The 23,888-nt window shown below is 45.3% G+C and overlaps 1 protein-coding gene across 1 annotated transcript in view; it reads right to left on the reverse strand.

Moving 5' to 3' along the window:
* Positions 1-8,337: 8,337 nt before the first annotated feature.
* The window catches only part of NR2E1 (nuclear receptor subfamily 2 group E member 1), a 32,015-nt gene continuing 16,464 nt past the window's right edge, over positions 8,338-23,888 (reverse strand). The window contains exons 4-11 of the mRNA XM_025211393.1: positions 22,984-23,168; positions 21,611-21,698; positions 20,633-20,868; positions 19,264-19,410; positions 14,002-14,098; positions 13,463-13,612; positions 13,101-13,206; positions 8,338-8,776 (exon numbers count right to left, since the gene is read on the reverse strand). Coding sequence (XP_025067178.1) covers positions 8,614-8,776; positions 13,101-13,206; positions 13,463-13,612; positions 14,002-14,098; positions 19,264-19,410; positions 20,633-20,868; positions 21,611-21,698; positions 22,984-23,168 — 1,172 coding nt within the window. The 3' untranslated portion in view covers positions 8,338-8,613. The remainder of the gene's footprint in view (positions 8,777-13,100; positions 13,207-13,462; positions 13,613-14,001; positions 14,099-19,263; positions 19,411-20,632; positions 20,869-21,610; positions 21,699-22,983; positions 23,169-23,888) is intronic.

Consider the following 23,888-nt stretch of genomic DNA (forward strand, 5'->3'; position numbering starts at 1 on the left):
TGAATTTTGAAACTTGTATCAGAACTTTTATGGCACTTACTGAACTGCAGACCAGTTCACTTTTTTTTTTTTTTTTTTTTTCTTTTTGTAAATATGAAAGGTGTAAACCTGCAGTACTTTGACATCTAGACTTTTTTTATCACCCCTAGTAGGGTGAGGGGGGTGGTGTGGTGGTGGTCTTTTGTGTGTGTGTGTGTGTGGGTTTTTTGTGCTAGTGGCTTGTTTTCCTTGCTTTCAGGAAAGCCCACTGGCAATGTGTCACTTGTTCTGGGTGGCACTTGCTGTCCAAAAGGCTAACAATGGAATAAGCATAGGCTTTAAAGCTGGGGAGACCATCATGACTATCTTTTCCTTATGGAGAGCTTGGATGTTTGGTCTTCCCTGGCTTAATGCTAGTCAAATGTAATTCTTAGGACTATGTTGTAGTAATGAAGATTACTGCAGTGTTTTCATTATATGCAAGTTCAGTAAATAACTTTTTCTTGGATGGGATGAAGAACAGCCATGTGGTTCTAGTAATGATCTAGATTGGGGTCAGGAAGATCTAACCCTGCCTAGGGCAGCAAGATGGGAATTGATGGTGCAACACAGATTTGTGGCACACTTCAGCTTTGTAAGGGCAGACATGACAGTGCCTTACTACCACATAAGGGGCCAGGTATCCACAGCAAGAGTAGGGATCTGTGGCCTGTGATAGTTTAAAAAAAAAAATTTGCCAACCCCTGCTAGCTGCACTGGAATAGAATGAAGGCTGTATTTCTAGGCTGGTTCTCAACCTCTTCAGACCCAAGAAAATGCCATCTCCCAGGACTACAACTGATCCTAGGAGGAGGCCAAGGTTCTCGGCCAGTTTGCATAGAGCAGATGCTTGAACATGCATATCCATGAGGGCCTATTAAGCTGCATACTGGAGTGCAGGACTGACATGTAAGCACCCAGTGCCATATAAAGGTCAATGCCTTGTGGGCACAGTGGGTCACCATCACTGACCACAACTGCTGGTTGGGGGCTGCCTGCAAGTCCATAGCCTTTTATGTAGTAACTGGATGACATCCTCATGCTCCAGGACCCTGGCCTGAGCCATGCCATGTACTTAAGTATAGATAGCCTCCCCTACTCCCCTATAGCCTAGCACCTATGGGGACATGGCCTCCCGGTGGCCACTTCCTAGTGATATCCTGACATGCTCCTAGGCCCTGGCCTTGCCCAGGAGCCCAGGCTAGCAGATGCCCTGTCAGCTGCACAGCCAACCTGGTCTCCTGGACAGAGTTGCACCTATGGTACTGCTAGCCCTCAGCAGCTCCAGCTCCTCCCCAGAGGGGGGCCTCTGCCTGGGCAGCCAGGTGCTACTGCCCTGTGCCCCGGAACACAGCCAGGAGCTGTACATCCTCGCTGCCAGCAAGGACTGACTTGAGCTGCCAAGCACACCTACCTAGTAAGCCCTTTACTGGGTGGGAGAGGCCGTTCCTGCTCCAGCCCCTGCCTGGCCTGGCTGCCTTCCCCTGGTCCTGGGTTGCCCCTGACAGCACACAGGGAGGTGGGAGATGGCACAAAAGCTTATTGAGCAGCCTGTGCCCCAGCAGGTCTGGCTATGGCCCTCCCACATGTGGAGGAAAATGTTGATGCCAGTGATGATGATGTCCTTGGCTGTGGGGGGGTAGGGGCATGGAGCACAGCCACAGGTAGTCCTCCAGGTAGTGGTGAGGTTGTGGGGCAGGGTGGCCTTGGCCTCCACCCCATCAAAGCTCTGGGTCCTGTGCCAGGTTTGCAGCTGTACCTGGAGCACCATGGTGATCAACAGGGCACAGTGGATCAGGTACCCCCTGGTCCACACAAATGTCTCCTTGTAGTGTGCCTGGGACACTCAGCAGGGGCACACTTGGGGCACAGAGCCAGTGGGGGGAGGACAGCTAGCCCTAGGATACCTCCCTGGAGAGACCCCTTGTGGGGAGGGCAGGAATACCAGATCCCAACTGGGAACCCCTCAACCCCTGAGTGGAGGCTACAGAGGAGGACTGCCAGGTGATAGACACCATCCTAGCCTGGCAGTTGCCTTCATGCCACCTGCTGCCCTAGCCCCAGCTCTACCTTGCCTGCCTGCCTGCCTGCTGGCAGCTGCCTGCCAACCAGCAGCAGTCCCCATCCCCATGGGCCTGAGCTGAGGTGTAGCAGCACCTCCACTAGTCAGCTACCTCTACCCTGGGGCCCCCACCACCCATTCTCCCCCTGAGCTCAGCTCCACCACTCATCCTGGCTCCAAGGGCCCTGGAGCAGGAGCTGCCAGCAGTGGGGCCAGCACTGCGAGTGGGCTGTGCTGGCCCTGCCTGCTGGAGGGACAGCTGGCTCCACTGGCAGTGCCTGCCATCACCCACAGGCAAGCCCTCTGCCTCCTGGGCTTGCTGCAGTATGCACACCCATGGGGGTGCAACCAGAGGCTGGAGTGCTGGACACCTGTCCCTGGGTTCCACCCCCTAGGTGCCCCCACCCCACTGCCCCCCATCCTAGGCGGGTGCATACATCGCACACTGTACATAGTCTGTATGGAGCTGAGGATGCTTTATTGGTGGTGGAGGGGCTCTGTGTGGAGTGGGGCAACAGGGGTCTGGTGTGGAGTGGGTAAGGGCTCTGTTGTTGGGGAGGGAGGTGGAAGGGGGAGGTCTGTATTTGTGGAGGGGAATAAACTGCTTTTCTGAGAACTCTGCAGTGAGTGTGGTGCTGGTGGTGTGCAGTGAGCCTGGGGCTTGGGGCCAGGTGGGCTACAATAGGGAGTGCAAGAGGAGGTGGTTGGCCTCCACTGATGGGTGAGCAACTCTCTTGTGGCCCTGATTGGGGGGCCATCTTTAAAAGCTAGCTCTACTCCCTGGCCACCTGCCTTCCTGGCTCAGTGCAGCTATAGCCTCTGCTCGCTGTGCCATGGCTGCTCCACCCCCAGGCCCTGGGAGCGACGTCCTCTGCCCTGGGCTCCTACTCACCACCCTGCTCACTGTGCTGCCCTGCTGTGGGGACTGCCACTATAGCTGCCACCACAGCTGGTACTCCTAGTGTCAGGCATCCTCCACTTGCTGCGTCTTCTCCACCCAGGCCTCACAGAAGAGTTCCCTTCGGGCCTAAGAAATGTTATGCAGTTCTCTGGTTGCAATGGTGACTTGGGCGATGTCAGTCTCAGCAACTTTGAGGTGGGTGGTGAGAGTGCACCAGCATGTCTTGAGGCAGCTGAAGGCACACTCCACCAGGGCACAGGTCCTGTCCAGGCACCAGTTAAAGTGTGCCTGGTGGGGGTCCAGCTGGCGGTGTAGGGGTGCATTGGCCAGGGGAGGAGCGGGTAGGTGGAGTCCTGATGAGGAGAGGTGGGACTGCCACCTTGCCCAGCTGGAAGTCCAGCACCCCGGGCACAAAGCACCTGCTCTCCACCAGGGCTGGCAGGGTTGCAGAAGACACAAGCATCATGGGCACTACCCACCGAGCTGCCTCTTACATTGGTGGAGGCACCGCAGTAGTCAATGTAGTAGGGGCAGTCACTGCCAGATGGGCAGGTGACATGGATGTCAGTCTCATCCAGGGCCCTGATGCACTGGGGGAAGCCCAGAGGACAGACCCTGCCACCACCTCCAGGGGGTGTGCACCCAGGGCATGGTGTCTCAGCACATCCTGGAGGGCACCATACACCTCCAGGACAGCCTTCCTGACAGTCATCTTGCCCATGCTGAAGAGTTGGCTGACAGCTCAGGTTGGCAGGCGTGGCCAGCTTGAGCAGAGTGATGGGCTGCCAGGTCTCCATGGGGAGAAGCCACTACACGGCGGTGGTCTGCTGATTGAGGAGCTCCTGGAAGGTGGCCTGGGTCATCTGGAATGGGTCCAGCCACTGCTCTTTGCCCCAGGTGGTCTGGATGATGTGCAGCCACCAGTCCTGGCTGGCTGGGTAGGCCCACAGGTGGTGGGGTAGGAAGCCAAAGAGCATGTGGATGGCCCCCATGGTGGTGTCCAGGTGTGAGTTGTCAGCATCCCTGCCAGGGTCTGAGCAGCAGCACGGGGTCCAGGCAGCAGGCGTATGATGGGAGGAGGCCTGGGACACTGTAGTGAGCCAGGCCAGGTGGCTGTGCCACACGGCAGGGCCACCAGGGCCAAGACTGACTTGGCCCAGGTGGTGGTCACCATGGCGGGGCAGCACAGCAAGCAGGGTGACGAGCAGGAGCCCAGGGCGGAGGACATCGCTCCCGGGGCCTGAGGGTGGAGCAGCCATGACACAGCGGGCAGAGGCTCTGGTGAAGCCACCATGTGCTGGCGCTGTGCTCTGCAGGCTGCTCCAGGCCAGGAAGGCAGTTGGCTAGGAAGCAGGGAGTAGGGGCTGTCTTTTAAAGATGGCCACCAGGGGGCAGGAGCTGATTGTTGCCAAGAGTAACAAATCTGCTCCCAAATGCCTGCCCATGGTGGGTTTACTCCACAGTAAATTACTCTGAAGTAAACCCATCCAAGAGTATTCACACGTGTTGATGTGCGCACTGAGGAACTGACTTGGAGGAAGTGACTGCTTCCTAAGTGTGAGGGTTTACTTACCATGCCAGCTCCTCATACTTTGGTTTTTACTACACCTATTCCTATTTGAGCCCTGCTAAAGCCATAATTTAGGGAAGGGCCTTCCAGTGAAATTTTGCCAATAGAGAGTCTCATCCACCTTGCTGAAATGATACTAAGCTTATCTCTCTTTCTCCTAACACACATGATCTTCTGTGGGAGGGGAGTTCTGTCTTTATATAGCTGGTTCTCAATTCTAGTGCCTGGGGTATCCAGGTTGCACCTCATGCTGGGGCTAGGCCTACTGCTATGGGGATGATGACTCCAAATGCATCATCAGTGGCACTTGCTACTCTTTTTTTATATGAAGTGACTTGTACTGGGCCCTGAAACTTCTGTCCTCTTCAGTGGCAATGCACAGGGGGTGCATGGGTGCTGCCCCTGACAGGCCACGCTGCCTGCTCAGGTGACGGGCAGGGGGCGCAGGTGGGAGCACTGGTGCCCCCCCGCAAGTGCCAGCCAGGGAGTGAAGACGCTGTGGCCACTTCCGGGAGTGCTGTGGCCACTTCCCGCTCGGCGCGACTGGCCGGTCGCTGACTGATTGCTGGAGGCCATGTGCCTCCCCCTCCGCCCGACTAAGGTGGCACCAGTCACCCATGGTCCTCTCTGCCTACAAGCTATGTTCTTCTCAGTCACAGTATGACATTCCCAAAGCAATGCACCCAGTTTCATGCAGTTATGGACAAACACCTGTTAATTTGGCAGCGAGACTGCCAGTATGTCCCTTGAATGCCTTTTCTAGCAATGGCAAAATAGATGTAAAAATGATCATTGGACAGTTTGCTTTTGTGAATAATGTATTTGCTGAAAGGCAGTTTCAGGTTAATCAATTCTCTTAGTAAATTGGAGAACAATATAGCTAGTAGTTTTGGTGGGATAAAGAAGAAAGCTTTAAACATAGAAACAGTTTGTTTCCATATTGCCCAAAAGTTTGAATTGCTTAGTTTTGGAAGACTCACGTGGGACTTCAAGCACCATTCAGAACCAGTGAGGACAAGAGGAGTGGTCTTTAACACTTGCTTGCAGGGTGGGAGGCAAAGGTTGAAATCCACTCAGTGCTTGATTCTTAGCAGAGATTTGAACTGAGGTCTACTCATATCTCAAGGGAGTGCCTGAACCACCAGGTTATAGTGGCATTCTCTCTCTCAGTCAATATGTTAACCATGCATGCACAGCAGAACAGCTTCAGGAGTGGAGCCTGAGACACATACTCCAGAATAGCCAGTGCTAGTGGTAGGGAGTTCTCCTGAAACATGAACTTACTTCAGATTCCTGCTCTGAATCCAACAGAGGGATTTTGAACCCACCTTCCTATTCCTTGTTGCTGTATATGCTAGTGGTTAAGATACACAAGAGCAAGGTTCTTAGCACCATAGTGTTAGAGCTACTATAGGGTAAAAGGGACTCCACCATCATGTTGTCCTCTTCACTGGTTTTATGAATGGTACCTAGGTCCTCTTGTGAATCTAACACTTTGCTTTTTTTAAAGCATGCCTAAAAATGATGAATTGTTTGTACAGAAATGGATTTTTAAATATATTTTTCAGCAAATTTATTTTTCAGCCAAATTTAGTTAGTTGTACACCCCTAGATCCAAGAGTCTGACCATCTTAAGGTACATACAACAAGGTTTAACGAATGCGGTTGCAGAATTATATTGTTGTTCCTGCTGTTTGCTATAATTATGCTGATTTTTGGTTCCTTGTATTTAACACAGCTGTCTATGTAAATTGGCATTAAAAAGATGAAAAGCTGCATACTTGAATCTTAAAACAAGGTGATTTCACAGGCAGCTAAATTAGATACATGCATACTAGCCAGAGCTTCATGCAGTCCAGTCTTAGCACTTGAAATAAATTGCCGCTCTCTGCCATGTCATGTTCCCTCTGCTCCTCCCAGGTGCACAGAGAGCAGAAAACACAAATCCTTACATGTGTTGTGGGAATACTGCATAGACAGAGGGTTTAGGGTGAACATAATTCCAGGATTTGCCTCACTTTCAGAAGGATGGTTCCACTCAGTCCATAGCCACTCATACAAGACGGCAATTCCTCAGATGCTGAAAGCCGCAGCATCTATACTTCGAAGAACAGCCCTGTTTGCTTTATTTGGCCACTTTGGAATGTGTGACATGCAAAAGTCTTCACAGATCTGAACAACTGGAAAACATATGGGGTGAAATCTTGGCTTCACTAAAGTCAGTTTTACCACTGAATTCAGTGGAGCCAAGATTTCATTTGTGGTCTTTATTTCTTGACATTTAGAAATAGCAACATACTGTTGCATGCTGGTACCTCCATATAGTACTTTCACTGTATGTTCTTCAGTCACCACTCAACAATCCTTGTCCTTCACTTTCTTCCCTGCTTTTTGTTGACCTTCTAACTTTTTCTCTCCATCTGGGAGCTGATTCCCTTTCTCTGGATTGAATGCATAATTGCACACCTAAGTAAAACTGTCTTAATTGATTTTTGCCTCAAGAGCCTCTTGTTAGCTGCATAGTTGTTTAACTATCAGCAATGTGCACAGCATAGGAACTGCCATGCTAGACTAGATCTGTGACCCACCTAGCCTTTTATTTTGTTTCCAGAAGGAGTTGTACCAGATGCTTCAGAGGAAGATGTAAAAAGGCCTGTGGCAGGTAGACATCTATTTGAAGAATATGCCTGCTCTCTGCTTAGAAGAGTATATGCTACCTAGAGGAAATTAAAACAGGGGTGGAGTGAAACAAGTTAAAAAAAACAAAGAAAGGCTAATTTAAATCCAATATATTTTTATTCTTTGTAAATACAATGAGTACAACTTTTTAACTTCACAAATCAGTTAATCCACTTTGTACAAGAAAAGTTTTACTCATTCTATGATAGTCCAAGTGCTGATTTTTCTCAGTGCTAGTTTCTAACAACAAATCAAAATTTGTAAAGTACAGCAGCTATCTTTTAAATGGTTTTTCCTACTTTTTCATATGTATTGTCTCATATCAAATAAGCAGCTTATAACGTGTGTAGATGATCAAGGCTTTTGTTAGAACCTGGAGTTTTCTAAAAAAAAGGCATTGGAGAGTCTCAAAGACCGTTAGCATTGTACCAATCAACCATCTTTATTTCTTCTAAAGTAAGCTTTTTCCCATTATTTTTGTGAGTTATTTCACCTTTCTGCACATCTCACTGACAAATAGTTTGGCCACCATTGCCTTTGGTTTCAGCACTATGTCGATGGGACAGCGATCTGCATGCTTAAATCAATCGTCTCCATTTTATTTGGTTTTGCTGTTTTAGTCTTCCTTATCAGACTTATCTTTTATTTTGTTTTTAGGGATGGATGTGCGTGTGTGCTTGCGTGCGTGTGTGTGTAAAGCTCTTTTGTCTTTTAGGTGTTAACCAAACCAAAATTCTGGTGAGATTCTCATCAACGTTCACCAGTTCATTTTACAGGAAGGCCTGGCCTATTGGTTCCCAAACATAACTGCCAACATAAGCTACTTTAAAATCAGTTCTGAAGGCCACTTTATGATGTATTACAACAGAAGCAATGTTTTGGTAACCTGATTTTAAATGTTTCCTATAATATTAAGAACATGTTCACCAACATAAGCTACTCTTAAAACAGTTCTGAAGGCCACCTCATGTCGCATAACAAATAGGAGCAAAGTTTGGTTACCCAATTCCAAATATTGAAAGAAATATAAAGTACCTTCTTTCACATTTTATCTTAATCTGCCGGCTAAAGGAGAGAATAGCATAGTCTTTGTTAACTGTGACTGACAAATGAATTGCTACCACCCTGTAGTAACAGGAGAAGCAGCCAAATTCCATCCATTGCAGTCCATCTGTGTGGAAAAGCATTCTCTCCATGATCTAAAGCACTCTGTTCAAGGCAGAAGAATCATATCTACTGGGATACTTTTCCTTTGTCAATGAGTTTAAAGGCTAACCATTCCCAGGCTTATGGTTCCTGTAGAGTGTGTTAGTTGAGGCTTATTCTCCATGAATAAAAGTTCTTCTCAAACTGTCCATCCTGATTGTTTATTCTTAAGGTAATTTATATGTCACTGGATTTGTACATATCTGAAAGCAGTCTTGTAATTGGCACATTCCCTATGGTCTTTTTGAAAAACACTTCTTCTATTGTAGATGGGCTTATTGAACGTAAAGCTGGCAACAGCAATAAAAGTTTTCCAAAACGGCAGGGTTGTGTGGGATACCTAGAATACAAAAACATAGGGAATCTTACTGAGGTTTTCAATATTTCTCTAAAAGTCAAATTAGCTTACCTCATGGAACAGCAAATACCTGAATCAGCAAATTGTATGATTGGATGTTACTTGTGGGTTGAACCTTTATATTATATGAGTGCTTACTCATAGATTCATAGATTCATAGATTGTAGAGTCAGAAGGGACCACAATGGATCATTGTGTTCAACCCCCTGCCCCTGGCAGGAAAGAGGACCGAGGTCAGATGACCCCAGCCAGGTGACTATCAAGCCTCCTCTTGAAGACCTCCAAGTTAGGTAATAGTACCACCTCTCTTGAAAGCCCATTCCAGATTCTGGCCACCCTTACTGTAAAAAAATTATTCCTGATGTCTAACCTAAATCTACTCTCCACTAGTTTTATCCTTTTCTTACATGAGCTGAAATGTTGACTTTAGTGGAAATGCTCCCGAGTCAGTTTAGCAGGATTTGAGCCAATATTTGTTATCTAGATATTTTGTTTAGTTTCCTCAGAAGGATAACTCCTACAGGGACAAAATGTTGTCCTGGCATCTGAGACAATAATCATGAATTAGGTGCAATTCACATGAGAATCATAAGTAAAATGTGTTGATAATATTAAAAATTAAATCTATCCAGCATGTTATATGAATTATTTTGCATGCTTCTGGGTGCTATATAAATACTGTTTAAATACTACGAGTTTACATTTAAAATAGTAAAACTCTGATTAAGTAGCTAAATTGCCTCCCCTGCCCTCAGAAAATCTGCATGTATAAAAGGCGGTTCTACATTCTCTTCAGTCACAGATCCCTTCCAGTTTTTAAAAAGTAAAACAATATGAGCCACATTTGGATCTTACTCGTGCTGGTTTAACACCAACATAACTCTGCTAAATTCAGAGCAATTACTCCTAACTTACTTAGTGTAAGTGAAAAAGGAATTGGGTCTAATATGAGAACATTCCTACTGCAGCCATTTAAGCCTGGAGCAGTTGCCCTGAAATCAAATGATTTCACCAACGTGAAATCAAAAGATTGACACAAGTGTAAAATGAGAGAGAGAGCAGAATCAAGCCATTTCTGTTCATGTAATGGTACGTAGTGAAACTTGAGAATGAAATCCTGATCCCATTTAAATCAATGTGAGTTCTGCCATGGATTTCAGTGCAAGCAGGGCTTCACCTACAAAATTCCACACACTATTATGAGAATACATCAAAATATAGTGCAAACCATAAGGCACTGCAAAAAAAAAGAGAAACAAATGTTTTGTTTTAGATCCAGAAAACTTAACTAACAGCATTTTTTAATGCTTGCCTTTCCAGAAAAGTGGCATAGATTTTTCTGCATTAGTAAAATGCCAATCAGTATGGATTTAAAATAATGAATTACCGAGGAAGGCTAGAGAGAAATAATGTTGTTCCTAATTTCTGCTTTTACTTTTTACCCATGTGGTATTGGGCCTAATGCTAGCTCCTGCAGAAATATCTATGGAAGAATATGATCTATCCAATATGTTTTACTGCCTGGCATCGCTGTTGACAGCAGTCTGGGCTGCGGCATAGTTTTTGTGTCACTCAGTCTGTAAATCCCAAGCTTATGCCTGGGATTTTTGGAACCTAATTCTCCTCCAACACTGAAGCATACAGAACTATACCAGTGTACAACTAGTGTAAATAAGAGGATTTCCAAGGCATTCACCAGCGGAAAATCTGTTCCTGTGGAACTTGGAGTGTAACATCTTTGGCTTCTCCCTCTGACTGCTCATGTAAGCCTGAATCCTGTGGCATAATATTGATGTGGAGATTCTTCCAGAGGCCACAAAGATGCCACTCTGGCCCTTTCACTATGTACTGCTGCAACAGGCTGCTGTATGTTTGTTAACTTCCACAGTGTAGGTTACTTTCTTTAATCTAAACAAGTGGACTTCAAAGACAGTGAGCATCGTTTTTCTTATACATATAAAACAATTAAAAATGTTCTTGGGTTTGGAAAATGATTGAATTTAAGTGTAGGTGATAGCTGTGTTTAATTTTTAGGATTTCCTTAGGGATGTGTTGCCATTTGAATTCACACATGTAACTCACTGATCATTAAATCATATCCTTTATTTTATTCTGTTTCTATATAATGCTTATCACCACCATTTCTTAGTTAGTCACATATTTGTTCTCTCCTCCTGTCACCAGAGACAGAAATGTGTCTAGTGGAGTGTTTTGTATTAGATGTACACACACAGATAAATATGTAAATGGACATTGTTGTATGTTCATATTTAAGGCAAAGTCAAAGGAAGGGCCTGGTGCTTGGAGCAGAAGATGGTGAGGTTTGTGGTCATTTCTGAGGGAATTCATTCAACAGTCTTTGACTGTCTTCTGAGAAAGCTATTTCTTGCACAGAAGAGCTTTATTTTTTTCACAAGAGAGCTCCATTGTCCCAGAAGAGTGAAGGGGTCAGTGGAAGGTGAGGAAAAGCCCTTGTTCAAAAGAGTAAATTTGAGTGTTGCTCATTCTTAGAACAATAGTAGAGGAAGACGCCAACAGTGAATCCAGGATTTCTCAAAAAGGGGTGCAGGAGCAGCAACCTGCACTACAGGGGTGGTTGCACCCCTAGCTGCCAGCCTTTTTTGCCCCCCTGATGCAGAAAGACCCCTTTAAAAGCCTCCAAGTCCCTAAAGCAGGTGAAAATCCCCACTCTCCTTCCCTCCCCTCAACCCCTCCCTTCATCTGGGGATGGAGATAGCAGCCACAGCATGACAGAAGAGTAGTTCCCTCCTCCCTGCCCCATTTCCTGAAAGCAGCTGCAGGGCAGGGGATTCCCCCTGCACATCCATACTGCTTTTGTCACCATCCCCAACTGAGCCCAGCCTGCATGCAGCCAGACTGGGGCAGAAGGAATAGCCCCTGGTGCTTCTCCTACCCCCAGAACAGCAAAGAAAGAAACAGCAGCAGGTGAGAGAGATAGAGAAGAGGCGGGGAGGAGGGATTTGCACCTCCTTTAGGACCTTAAAAAAGTCCCCAGAGGCTCCTATGGTGCGGTCCAATCCAAAAGGGGAGGGTGCAGCCACACTACTGCACCCTCTGTGGATCCAGGCCTGGAAGAAGCAGTTTGATTTGATTAGACTAGTGGTTCCTAACCTTTTTTTGCTGCAACCTGGTGCTGGGAGTGGACTGCAGTAGCAGCCTGGGAGCACGGGCTGGGAAGCATGTGGTGCAGCTTGTCTTTGGTGTGCGGTGCCACTGACATTGCCTCCGCAACCCTCATTTGGGTCGCGACCCGAGGTTGGGAAGCACTGCACTAGGCATTACAAAAATTTAGAAGGGGACAAGGGTAGTGAACTGCAAAGGGAATGGGAAAGCTGCAATGTACCACATAGAAGTTACACCCCTTCCTTTCCTTTCTACCTACTCCCTCCATCTCTAAATTGCCTCTCTGAATTTCAAGGCTAACTTAAGTAGGGGTAAGACCATTCAGAACTTACCACTGCAGCCCCTCAAATGGATGGAAGAATTGCAAAGAATGAGCTAGAAGATTCACCCTTTCTCCCATTGCACTTTTCTCCCCTATGCATCTCTCCCCACAGTGTCCCAGTTGCCAAATGAACTGCTTGGGCCACACTCCTAGACTTGTGGCTCAAGTTGGGAAGTTATTCTAAGCAGTGGTAATATTGAAAAGACAGCTTATATAGTAAGAAGAATAGTAGAGTGGTTTGTAGATTGCATAGTGCCTTCCCAGTTTTATTCTTGTTAATTTTAAAAGGTGACAGTTGCACCTTCTTATGGTTGTTTTCTGCATCTTGATTATGTTACACAGGACTAGACTGAAGTGAAAATCTTCTTTAATGTTTTAACTCTCATAATTTTAGTTGCTATGGCCTGAACTAAGAGTCACAAGATCTCAGTTTTTCTGTTCCCATCTCTGGAATGGGTTCATTCTAGGGTCTTGGATGAGTGATTTCACTTCTCTGTGCTTCAGTTTCCCCACCTCAAAATGGGTATAGCAATACAGTAAAAAGATTTTAATTCTTGGAAGAAAAGTGCTGCTATTATTATATGTGTTATTGCTTTTATTGTTTTTGTTATTTAATGCTGTGAAAAATCCCAGATGAAAAAAACTCCATTTTCCCATTTATCTGAATAAATTCCATATCCCTTATTCCATTTGCAGAATCTAGGTTCTGCCACAGACATACATTCATCATTGACCTGGTGTGTGAAACTTTGGCCCCATTAAATCAATGGAAATGTGCCACTGCCTTCATGGAGGGTACCTACAGCATTTTAAAAGCATATTGAAAAAAACAGCAGTCACCTGGTATGGATGTAACTGTTCAGAGTGAGCTGAGCTTCATCTTGAAGGGCTGCAATGGCGGCAGCATTTCGAAAACTTCTGAGTTCAGAACCACTGTGTGTAGGTACTGGAAAGCAGATCCGTAACCAGTCAGTTTGACTCTTCAGTTGGTCAAAAACATTTACATTAGTGTTAATTAAATTTATCTAAGAATGCACTGTGATTTGTACAATGTTTTTAACACTTACATGAAACACTGCCTATCAGTACTGAGCAGCAGAAAACTGTAAGCCGATGTAATTGGATCTCTGCTACAAAATGTTGTTTTAAGTAGCTAACTGATAGTAATCAGAGTGAAAAAGCAAGGGGATATTTCTGCTTACCAGCTTTAAAAGTGACAATGCATTTGAGACAGGCAAATTCGGTAGCATCTAGCCGAAGTTGTCTAAATCTAGCCACAACCTCCTGTAAAGCCTGTATTTCTGAAATAATTTTATTCAGCTTCTGAGAATCTGTATTGTCACCATTCATGCCTACAATAAAAACATGTGAAATAAATACTCTAATATTAAGGCATTTGCAGTATTTTATATTGATTTCTGACAAAATCCTCTATATCAATATCTATTCAATTGTCACTCTTAGATATCTGATGCCATGTAAACTGACTATATTGTATGAAAGTTAATATAAAATCTTCTCTTGGATGATAACAAACACAGTAATTTGCATTTAAATGACAATGCAAGCAGTCATGAATACAACAAAACAACATTATTTGCATTTAAATATAGATTTATAAATGACAGGTATGCTCTATTGTTCAGTACAAATTTGTTATTCTTTACATGTTGTTCTTTTTTCAGTAATGTATTTTTATGGTAATTTCTATAACAAAGTCATTAAATTGTGCAATTCTTACCAGATACAGCCAGTAGAGTGTTAGCATCAACTGGAATGGCCCATTGTGCTATTCCTAGAACAAACAGTTCTCTCCAAGCATCTTCCAAAAGCATCAGCTGTTATACAATAGATGTACAATATAACATGGTGTATAATTTATAGATTTATAAACAATTTCACTATGTAAATTTCTGTTATTTTAAAAACTACTTTAAATGCCTGTCATGGTATTTTTCCCTCTGAGTACTTTAGCTTTTCTTTCATCTTTTTTATAAGGTATCTATGCCTAACTATATGTATTGTAGATCTATTACTGAGACTAATGACTTGTTTTAGGCTGTGGGTGGAGAGAATCTCCATGGTGTTAGGTGCTGTACAAACAGAAACAGAGACAGATCCCACCACAAAGGCCTTGCAGTCTATATAAACATCTATGCATATTTTTCTTGAGTAGGCTTCTACAGTGAAAGGCCTCTTCTCTCCGTGTGCACCTCAGTGTTGGAGTCCCCTGGGGGTTCAGTGGTAGAATACTTGTCTGCCATACAGGAGACCTGGGTTTGATTCCTGGATGCTTATACAATCACAGCCATGGAGGCACCAAACATCTGGACTCAGTCTGGCCTTTGGATTTGGTCTCAGTGGCATAAAGGGGAGATGGAAGATCTGGGTAGCCTCCACTCCTCCCTAGTCATATGTGTTGAAGGTCTGGGTGACCTCTCACGCATGCACCATGATCTGGAAGGATTAATGGTTGCCACTAAAATCCTCAGTGTTAACAGGTATACACATAGAGGGGGGAATAGAACCTGAACAGTTCTTTTGGTGATGTTGCTTCTACATTAGAATGTTTTACGTTACAAATATATGATTTATCAAATCAATGGTGACCTCATTTGCTAGAGAGTCCCTTCAAAGCACTACTTTATGATCACCAGAAATAGCATTTTTACCTTTAACCCATTCTTGGCTGAATGAATCTGTCATTCTTAGATGGTACACGTAGATACTTGCATATTTTCAATTTTACTTGTTTTCCTACTTTGCTTAAGATAATCCTTGCAAACTGGTTGCTGATTTTTTTTCCCTTCAGAGTGAGACCCTTAGCTACAAACTTCCCTCACCTGTTTGAATCCAGATCCAAGCATTTTGGCTTGTCCCTCTCTCTGCATAATGGACCAAACAATTCCAAACCCAAGCAACCAAGAAGTCTGGAGTACCAAGATTTAGATCTGATCAGTGCAGTTTCTGGCATGGTTTGCTCACTCATTTGGTGATGTAGATTTTTTTTCACAGGGAGGCTGAATGGCAACCACTGTGCTATGCTTGCCTCTTCTTTTGCAGAGACAATGCAGTTGATTTCACTGGAGATGCATCAGTGTACAGGAGAGGAGAATTCAGCTTTGTTATGGCTTAGACTGGTAAAAACAGCACAGTGTAATTTTGCATGTATGGACTTTTGGCCTAGCCGACTTCCTTTGCCAAAACTTCATTAGTTCCATGATCTGGGCTGGGGGACATGCCACAGAGAGCACATGGTGACTTCCCCATAATGAAGCTGCTTTGTTCTTTTAGGAAAGGGAAGCAAAGCTCAGGACTTGATGATGCTACTGCCATGCTAAGACTTCTGTAAGGGGTTGCAAAAGTGGCCACACTGGTGCTTTGAAACTGGAGGAAGAGGTGGAGGGATTCCTAACTATCTGATTAACCTCAGCCTAATAAATTTTGCATGTTAGCCAAAGATTTTGCTTATAAACTCAGATGTTTCAACTATATAGTTTATTAGGGGAAAGGGAAAGTCACTTATCAGGCCTACCAATTCTGGCAATGTTTCTTTAACATGGAAAAAAGGTAGACAAAATTGTAATTGAACTTTCATTTTCTTAGACTCAAATGTGTAAGCAGCGTATATCAGCAGTATCAATATCATGCAAAAAATGTAAATTCCTTATCATATGTCTAATGTTTAATACTTAGTATTTCAAACTGCATAGATTTCATTAGATTGAGGGATAGAGCTTCGTAAGTCAAAATACTTATCATCACAGTCATTTCATACTATCTAAAATGCATTGCAGAGATGTAATACAACATTGAGATAGTGACTGAAAAGTAAGTAATCATAACTCTATTTATACATAATCAATGTTTAAATAATTGCATTGGCTTTTACAGTAACAAAGACTGCACAGCATATTATGCTACAGTTGAAAAAATGTGAAGTGTGGTATCCATCTCAGGTCTGCTCTGAGTAGAACAGAACAAACTCCTAATTATTTCTGAACACTGGAGACTATAAGCTATATCCTCCTCCAGATAATCTCTGCTTTATAAAGAACTGATATCTCTTTTAGATATGCAGGTTTGTGTGTTGTATGAAGAAATCAATTCAGAGCCACTTATTTCCTTTAAAAAATCTTTTTGTCACTCAGTCATGCAGATACGAGAATGAACTGTGTTTCCTGGAAGATATAAATTTCGTATTTTCTTTCCCACCTGAAGCCTGAAGACTTCAGAAAGTTAAAGGGCTTTATTCTCTGAAAGCTGAGTTTCTTCAAATTCCTATTCATAAAGCTTTAAAAGCACCAGTTTGATTAATTCATGCTTAATTTATAAATGACCCTTGTTTCTCAAAGTAATTAAAAAATCTCTGGGTTTTTTGAGATTGGACACTTATTTCTACTTTGCTCCAGAATAGGCAATGATCTTCAACAGCTGTGACCAAACTGGCTTCTGAGCTGCATGCAGCTTCCAGGAAGCTTATATGCAGCTCCTGAGAAAAATCATTTAATGACAAATTATTATTTGAGCCAGAGTACTATACTCCGATCATGGACTCTGGAGCGTATGCATCTCCAGAGTTGTGTGTCCTACAGGTGGTCTGAAAGGATGACCTTTTGTTAGTAATGGGTATATTGTCAACAGGCTGGTTTTCACACTTTTCAAGATAGAACGGTGACATACAGTTATAGATTCACAATATTTTAATTTTTCTAGAGGATTTCTAAACAAAAACAGATCCTAGGAAATGATTTCGGACTCTGTTCAGGCAGACATCAGAGATATACAAAGGAAATTCAGACATCAATATCCATACCATTGTCAAATTAAATTGAATAGTTGTTCAATTACAAGAATCAACTCTCTGATTAATTATGGGGAAAAAAGGCTTTAAAAATAAGATCTTTGAAATTCTCCTGAGTATGATAGAGGAACCAAGGTAGAAAGAAATTCAAACAAAATCCAAGAACTGAAAACCTCTTAAGTTTGAAAAGTCTTGATTATTTGAGCCAGAGTACTATACTCAGATTATGGATTCTGGAGTGTATGCATCTCCAGAGTTGTGTGTCCTGCAGCTGGTCTGAAAGGATGACCTCCTGTTAGTGATGGGCATATCTAAAAAGATCCTTGAAACTTTTTCAACTCATCCATTTCTAGAAAATGTACAGAATAATGGGAAAGATGAAAGGCTTCCACTTTAAAAGAGACTCAATGGCTATTACAACTTCTTTATATTCAGTATATGTAAAATAAAATATGTAGCTGATTCTCTTAAGATGACAGGATATTCTGATGTCTGTGACAGGTAATTGTCCTATCTTTCTGAGGAATGTTGAGTGGTATAGAATGGTCTGTATTCTCAGAAATTCTTCCACTACCCCACCTCACTCCTCTAGCAGGCATGGCCTCCGGGGGAATTTTTATAAATCAAGCCAAATTAAGTCCTGGCCCAGGTGGACTGCCATTGATAGTAATGATCCAGGGCTGAACTGGGCCACAGTTTGCATTATGGGAGAGCTTTCTTATTGAAGTGACTGTGATATTCAGAGCAAAGCCTATTATGCATGTGGTCCGGGCCTAATTGTACTTCCTTTGAACTCTGTGATAGTCAGATCCAGCCACACAGGAACAACTGTAATTAAGCCAATGGTGGTGGCTTGCATTCAGCAGTGGAAGAATCTGGGCCATTGTCTTCATAAATACAGTTTCCTTTTCACTGTTAATTCTTTGGCTTATGCCCTCACTGCAGCATCTCAGTCAGTGGCCCTGAATGTACAAATCTGATTCACCAGTGACAATACTTAGAGGGAAAATGAATGAGGCCCTGCCTATTTAATTCTACAAAAGTACCCTCAAAATCTGGGACTAGCCCTGGCAAAGGGATATTTCAATTTATCTAAATAAATGCCTTTCTGTTTTAGGAAGACGACACCATTGCCCTTCTAAAAAAGATCTTTTTTAGCTCCAAATGTGCACTTGTTTTTGTCCAATAAGGCTTACAATGTTTGGTCTATGATACATTAGTGTATTCTATTTGGTGACTTTTAGAAGAGTCAATTAATATAGTTATATGTGCTATTTAAAATACAGTGTTTTTCTTTCTAGTAATCATATTACATAATTAAACTCAATAACATCAAAATATTAAGAATATTTTGTGATTGGGGTTTTGTATTGATTTTTTCTTTTATTATTGCCTGATTACTTTTCAGAATTAATACAGTATACACAATGCATCATGTCCTCATCAAAAATCAAGTCATTAAGAAATGACTTGGTTTGCACACAATTTACTTGAGGCAAAGGCAAGTTGTCACAGAGGAAAACAAGACAAATTAAGGAAGATTTTAATTAACAAAAAAAGGCAAGCAAAATTCTGCTCTCATCATCACACTGGCATGAAAGTGAAGTAACTCCATTGACATAGAATTATTACAAAATCAACTGGCAAATGTATACTACTAGAATTAAGAAGTGTAATATCTAACTCATAAAGTACTTTTCATCCATAAGCACCAATGGATTTTAAAATAGAGAAAAAATATCATTACCCCCATTTTACAGAAGGGGAGGCTGAGACACAGAGAAGCTAAGTGATTCACCAAAGCTTACATAATAGTAAAGCTGTGGAAGAGCCCAGAAGTAAAATCATGGATCCATGAAGTCAGATTGTTAACCATTGACTTCAATGGGGCTGGGATTTCACCTTAGATCTCTTGTTTTCCTGCCTTTTGCCCTGCCCTCTGGAGTGTACTGCCTCTTAAGAAAAATTATCTTATATCATCATTTGTTCCCTTTTTGAGTTTCATCTGCTCTATAAAATAACTATTTCAGTCACATGAAAATTGCTGTTAAAATAATATATCTTTGTTACTAGCCAGAACAAAAGCATTTAGAGCTCTGGAATGGTAAAAATCCAGATGCATATCTGAATTTTAAAGATTGAACCCCTCTTAAATACTGTTACTAAGCTAAGCATAATTACTTATTGTGTAATCCTTACCTGATCTTGTAATGACAAAGTGGAAAAGGCTGGAACACTTTTGGCCCATTTGATGCTCATAAAGAGAAGTCTGGCTGCGGATTCACAAACAGATTCAGTAGCCACTTCATAGAGATACATAGGTGTACCATTGACTTCATGTGGATACTGTTAGAAGAAATAAAATAAGTCAATATCATATAAGATGAAGGAAAAACATCACATTGTTCACACATATACCCACCTGCACTTCAGCAATTATTCTCCTGTACAGTATATAATTCCAGCAATCCTATCCTTCAGCCAACAAAAAAAATCTTCCATTGGTTTCAGTGCCCCCTCTCTAAAGCATGTTACATGATTGCTGTCCATGTGAATAAATGATGTAGGATTGCACTACATGAAAAGTAAAGACAGACTATACCTGTAACAGTAAAAAAAGTCTGCTGATATATAGCTTGATCCCCTACCTGCAGAAGTATTCAAATTCTGCTATAAGAGCAGGGAAATACTATATATGTTAAGAGCCCCCAATTCAACAACTGATTCAGGCTTTATAAACCAGTTTGATTTACAACAATTTAGATGGTTATCTGTGCAAATGTGCCTATATATATTTTGATAAAGTAATATGGATATATTTTGGTTCTTATGAATAACTCTCAGATAGCTCCTCATTTTTCAGGTTACTGAAACTGTCTATATCATTTCAAAGCCAAGAAATAAACAGGAAGATTGATCACATTTGTGAACACAGCCATCTGGACAGACTGCAGTGATTTGTTCGGAACCTGACAATGGATTAGGGACTAATCATTATAGAGGTGGACATTTATTGAACAGAAAGTCAACAGTTCTCCTAGTTCAGCATCTAGTAAGGTAGAAACAAGTTGGCTGATGTGTAGTCTGTAGGTGGCAGTACTTATGCATTGTTCCACTGCACATGTGTGCGTTTCTATGTAACACATATGCATATGTAAGACTGTTTAAAGTGCACGTGAGTGCGTTTAACTGCATAGAGCAAGAAACTCATATTTTACCCGCCATGTCAAAATGATCTTATGAATATTGAAGGTCCCATCTGGCAGTTCTGATTCAAACACAATTCTTGGGAAAACCAAGGGAAATTTTCATCCCTCTTAATGAACCCAGCTCTAAGCTGAGGTTCTCCCCACCTCAATTTTGTTTCTCAGTATTTTGCCTTAAATGTAACATCTTCTTGTCAGTCCTCTGCTGAGTAGAAACACAGAAAGATAGGGAAGGAAGGGACTTCAAGAGGTTATCTAGTCCAACCTGCTGCTCAAGGCAGGACCATTCCTGGTTAACCCATCTCATCCAAGTGTTCATCTAGCCTGCAAAGCGCGAGATACATCAGCGGGAGAGAGCTGACCTTTGGAGTTGGCTGTGCAAGTCCCACTAAGGTCTGCCTTTCTGGAGTAGTGGACACAGCAGCCAGCTCTAGATTGTGGGGTTCCAGCTGGGTGACAGCAGTGAAGAAGGCAGGGGCAGGTAAAGCAGCAGAGGGAAAGTGTGGGGTAGCTCCATTCTCTTCCTTGTGTCCTCTGAAATACAGAGCTACTTGCTTCCTTATTGTGGATGTCCGTGGGCCCCTTTCATGCTGAACAGCTGGGGTGGGGGGGAAGGGGAGGGGAGAAAAAAAGGCTGAGTTAGAAAATCAAGTGACTCAGAAAGGCTCCTGTTGGCTTCAGCGGGGCTCCTAAGGCACAGTCACCTAGTGAGCTGTGCTGAAGTAGTGGATCCTGCATAGCCAATGCCTTCTAGCATGCACAGCATACATCTTCCAGGGCAGATTGTTTTACCCAGACCCAGTCATAGCATGATCTGGTGTGCCTGGACATGCGTAGCCATCTCTCCAGCCCTGCTCTGTTACTAGTTACATCAGTGCCAGCAGGAGATTTAGAGTTATCATCACTTTCCCCTACCCTGCTCACAGGTGGGTGGGTGGTGGGTGTGTCACAGCAGCCCTCAGGGCAGATCTGCCAAAGCCCAGGTGTTCATACTTGGCAAGGTCCTGGCTATGCCCTTGCCAGGCAGTGTCTCAGATCCAGCAAAACCTTCTGTTTGGACAGGAGTCAAGCCTGAGCAGGGGGGCAGCGATCACTCAAGGCTGTGACCCGCCTGGGCCCAGGGAGTAGCCATAAGATTCCTCTAAGTGGTAGATCTAAAAGGCTTCCAGGACACATGGGACCTGGGCTGGGATGGGACTGGCATTATACGAGCCTGTGCCTGCCTCACACATCCTGCAGCCCCTGCCGTTGCCCTTGACCCTCTCATCTCCCAGAGCCTGGGGGAGTGTGTGCCCAGATCTAGGCTTCATTTGCCCAGGCAGGCCAAAGGATTCAACTACCATCTTTGTTCATGTTGACTTCCAGGCACTTCTTCAGCCGGCAGGCCCGGCACTGGTTCCGGTGCGTCTTGTCCACTGGGCAGCCCCCCTGCAACAAGCACAGCACAGCCCTGCCATGAGAAGTGGGGACTGGGACAACCCAGTGCCTGCCCCACCACCCAGACTACACCCTGGCCTGGGTCCAGAGGAGGGCAACAAAGATGATCAGTGATCTGGAGTGGTTCCCTAGGAGGAGAGGATACACTACAGAGGCTAGGCCTGTTCAGTTTGGAAGAGAGATAGATGCTTGATGGGGGGACATGACAAGGGTCCACAATATACTGAACAGTGCAGAGAAAGGACACAGAGATTTTTTATGTGCTCTCTCACAGTTCAAGAGCTAGGAGTCATGAAATGAAAGGAGTAGGCAGGCAGCTTAAACGTAACCCAAGGAGGTTCCTTTTCACCCAGCATGGCGCTGCGGTGAGGACAGAACTCCTGGCCACCCGGAAGTGGGGTAGCTGATAGGTTAGCCACATTTGAAAAAGAGCTTGGACACATTCTTGGAGGAAAGGGGCATCAGGAGCTATTAGGGACACAGCCTCTGAATCAGAACTAGACCTTAAACTGCTGGAGGCTGCAAGGCAGAGAGGAACAGTGAGGAGGAAGGAAACCCTGGTCAGATTCAGTTCACTCCCCCTTTTAGCCTCCACTTTGTCACTGTGTGACAGGAGATGGAGCAAGAAGGACCTATGGTTTGACATTGGCAATTCCTATGTTGTTATCCTTTGGAAGTGCCCCAGGCCCCCTGGGCACCTGGCTCCAGATCTGGGCTTAGCCAGACCAGGGAAATCTGGAGTGGGATCCACACATGGTCCGGGCAGGCAAGCCCTGGGGAAGTGGTGTTGAGCAGGAGACAGCTACCAGCCAGAGGGCACCCAGCCCTGCCCTCACCTCATTCTTTCAGCCCTGCTCTGCCTGTGCCCCATGCCCAAGGCTGGTCCCCTCCTCTGCCAGCCTGTCCTGCAGACACAGAGGGACACAGGGCTGGAAGGGGGACATGTAGCTGGCTGGGGTGGGGGGAGGGGGGGAGAGCAGGAAGCAGGGAGCTGGGGGTTGGGTGGGCAGCCTTGTCCCAGCCTGCCCCTCATCCTGTCCTGGGCCCCTCCAACCACCTGGCTGCACCCAGGCCATCCATGTCCTGGAGACTGACGTTTGACCTCGGGTCTGGGGAGCAGTGCCAGGAGCTGCCAGTGTTCCCAGGGTGGGGGGATCCCATGGAGGCCCAGCAAGGTGCAGCCCCTGCCCTGCTGGCCCCTGGGCCCAGGTGGGGGGGGATGCCCAGGCAGGGGAGGTGCCGGTCCTGGTCCCTACAGCCTGGCGGGTACCGGTACCTGGTTTCCCGACTTGCAGACGTAGGTCCTGTTCCTGCGGATGCTCCGCTTGAAGAAGCCTGAGCAGCCATCGCAGGCATAGACGCCGTAGTGCTTCCCAGAGCTGCGGTCCCCGCACACCTTGCAGGGGATGTCGAGGATGCGACCTGTGGGCGGGTGGGCACAGGGAGTGGTGCTGAGCAGGGCTCACCAGGGACCCCGAGCCGGGCTTGCGGCCCCTCACTGCTGCGGCAGGAGCTGGGCCAGGGGCAGGGGCAGGGGCTGGGGTTACAACAGGGGTGCCCCTGTCCCAGCGAAGGGGACTGTCTGCACAGGGCTCCCCTGGCACCACTCTGCAGCATTCCCTGGGCGGAGGGAGCCCCGAGGTGCGCACCCCGCAGCTCACTCCGACCCCATGTCTGCTTTGCCAGCCAGGCCCCCCTTCTCCCCTCCCGCAGTGAGTCCAGCTAAGCCCCTGGGCCCAGGCTCGAGCTGGTTGGCAGCCACGACCTTTGTTCGCAAGGAGCCCGTCGGGCGGGGGGCTGGGCTGGAGCCTCCTCCGCGGCCCCTGGAGAGTTTCGGAGGCCGGGCTGCTTTGAGACATGTCTGCCCGCGGCTGTGAAACAGCGCCTCCGGCCAGACAATGGGGACATTAGATAAAGTGTTAACTTAATGATTTCCCCCATTGAGACCCGTTTGACTGCCTCCAATCAGCCCGGGCTGCCAGCTACTCCCCTAAATGAGACTCGACAGCTGCTATACACAGCGCGTCGAGGGGACAGGGATTAGGGCAGGGCTGGGAGGGAGGAGGGGGAGGGGAAACTTGGAGGCGAGGAGTACCCCGCGGCAGGGGACCCCCGCGCCCCACCGGCCCCGGGCCCAAGGGGCGAGGGCTGGGCCCGGGCCGGCAGGTCGGGGCTGGGCCG

Source organism: Alligator sinensis, unplaced genomic scaffold (assembly GCF_000455745.1).
Source record: "Alligator sinensis unplaced genomic scaffold, ASM45574v1 scaffold962_1, whole genome shotgun sequence".
Classification (NCBI taxonomy): domain Eukaryota; kingdom Metazoa; phylum Chordata; order Crocodylia; family Alligatoridae; genus Alligator; species Alligator sinensis.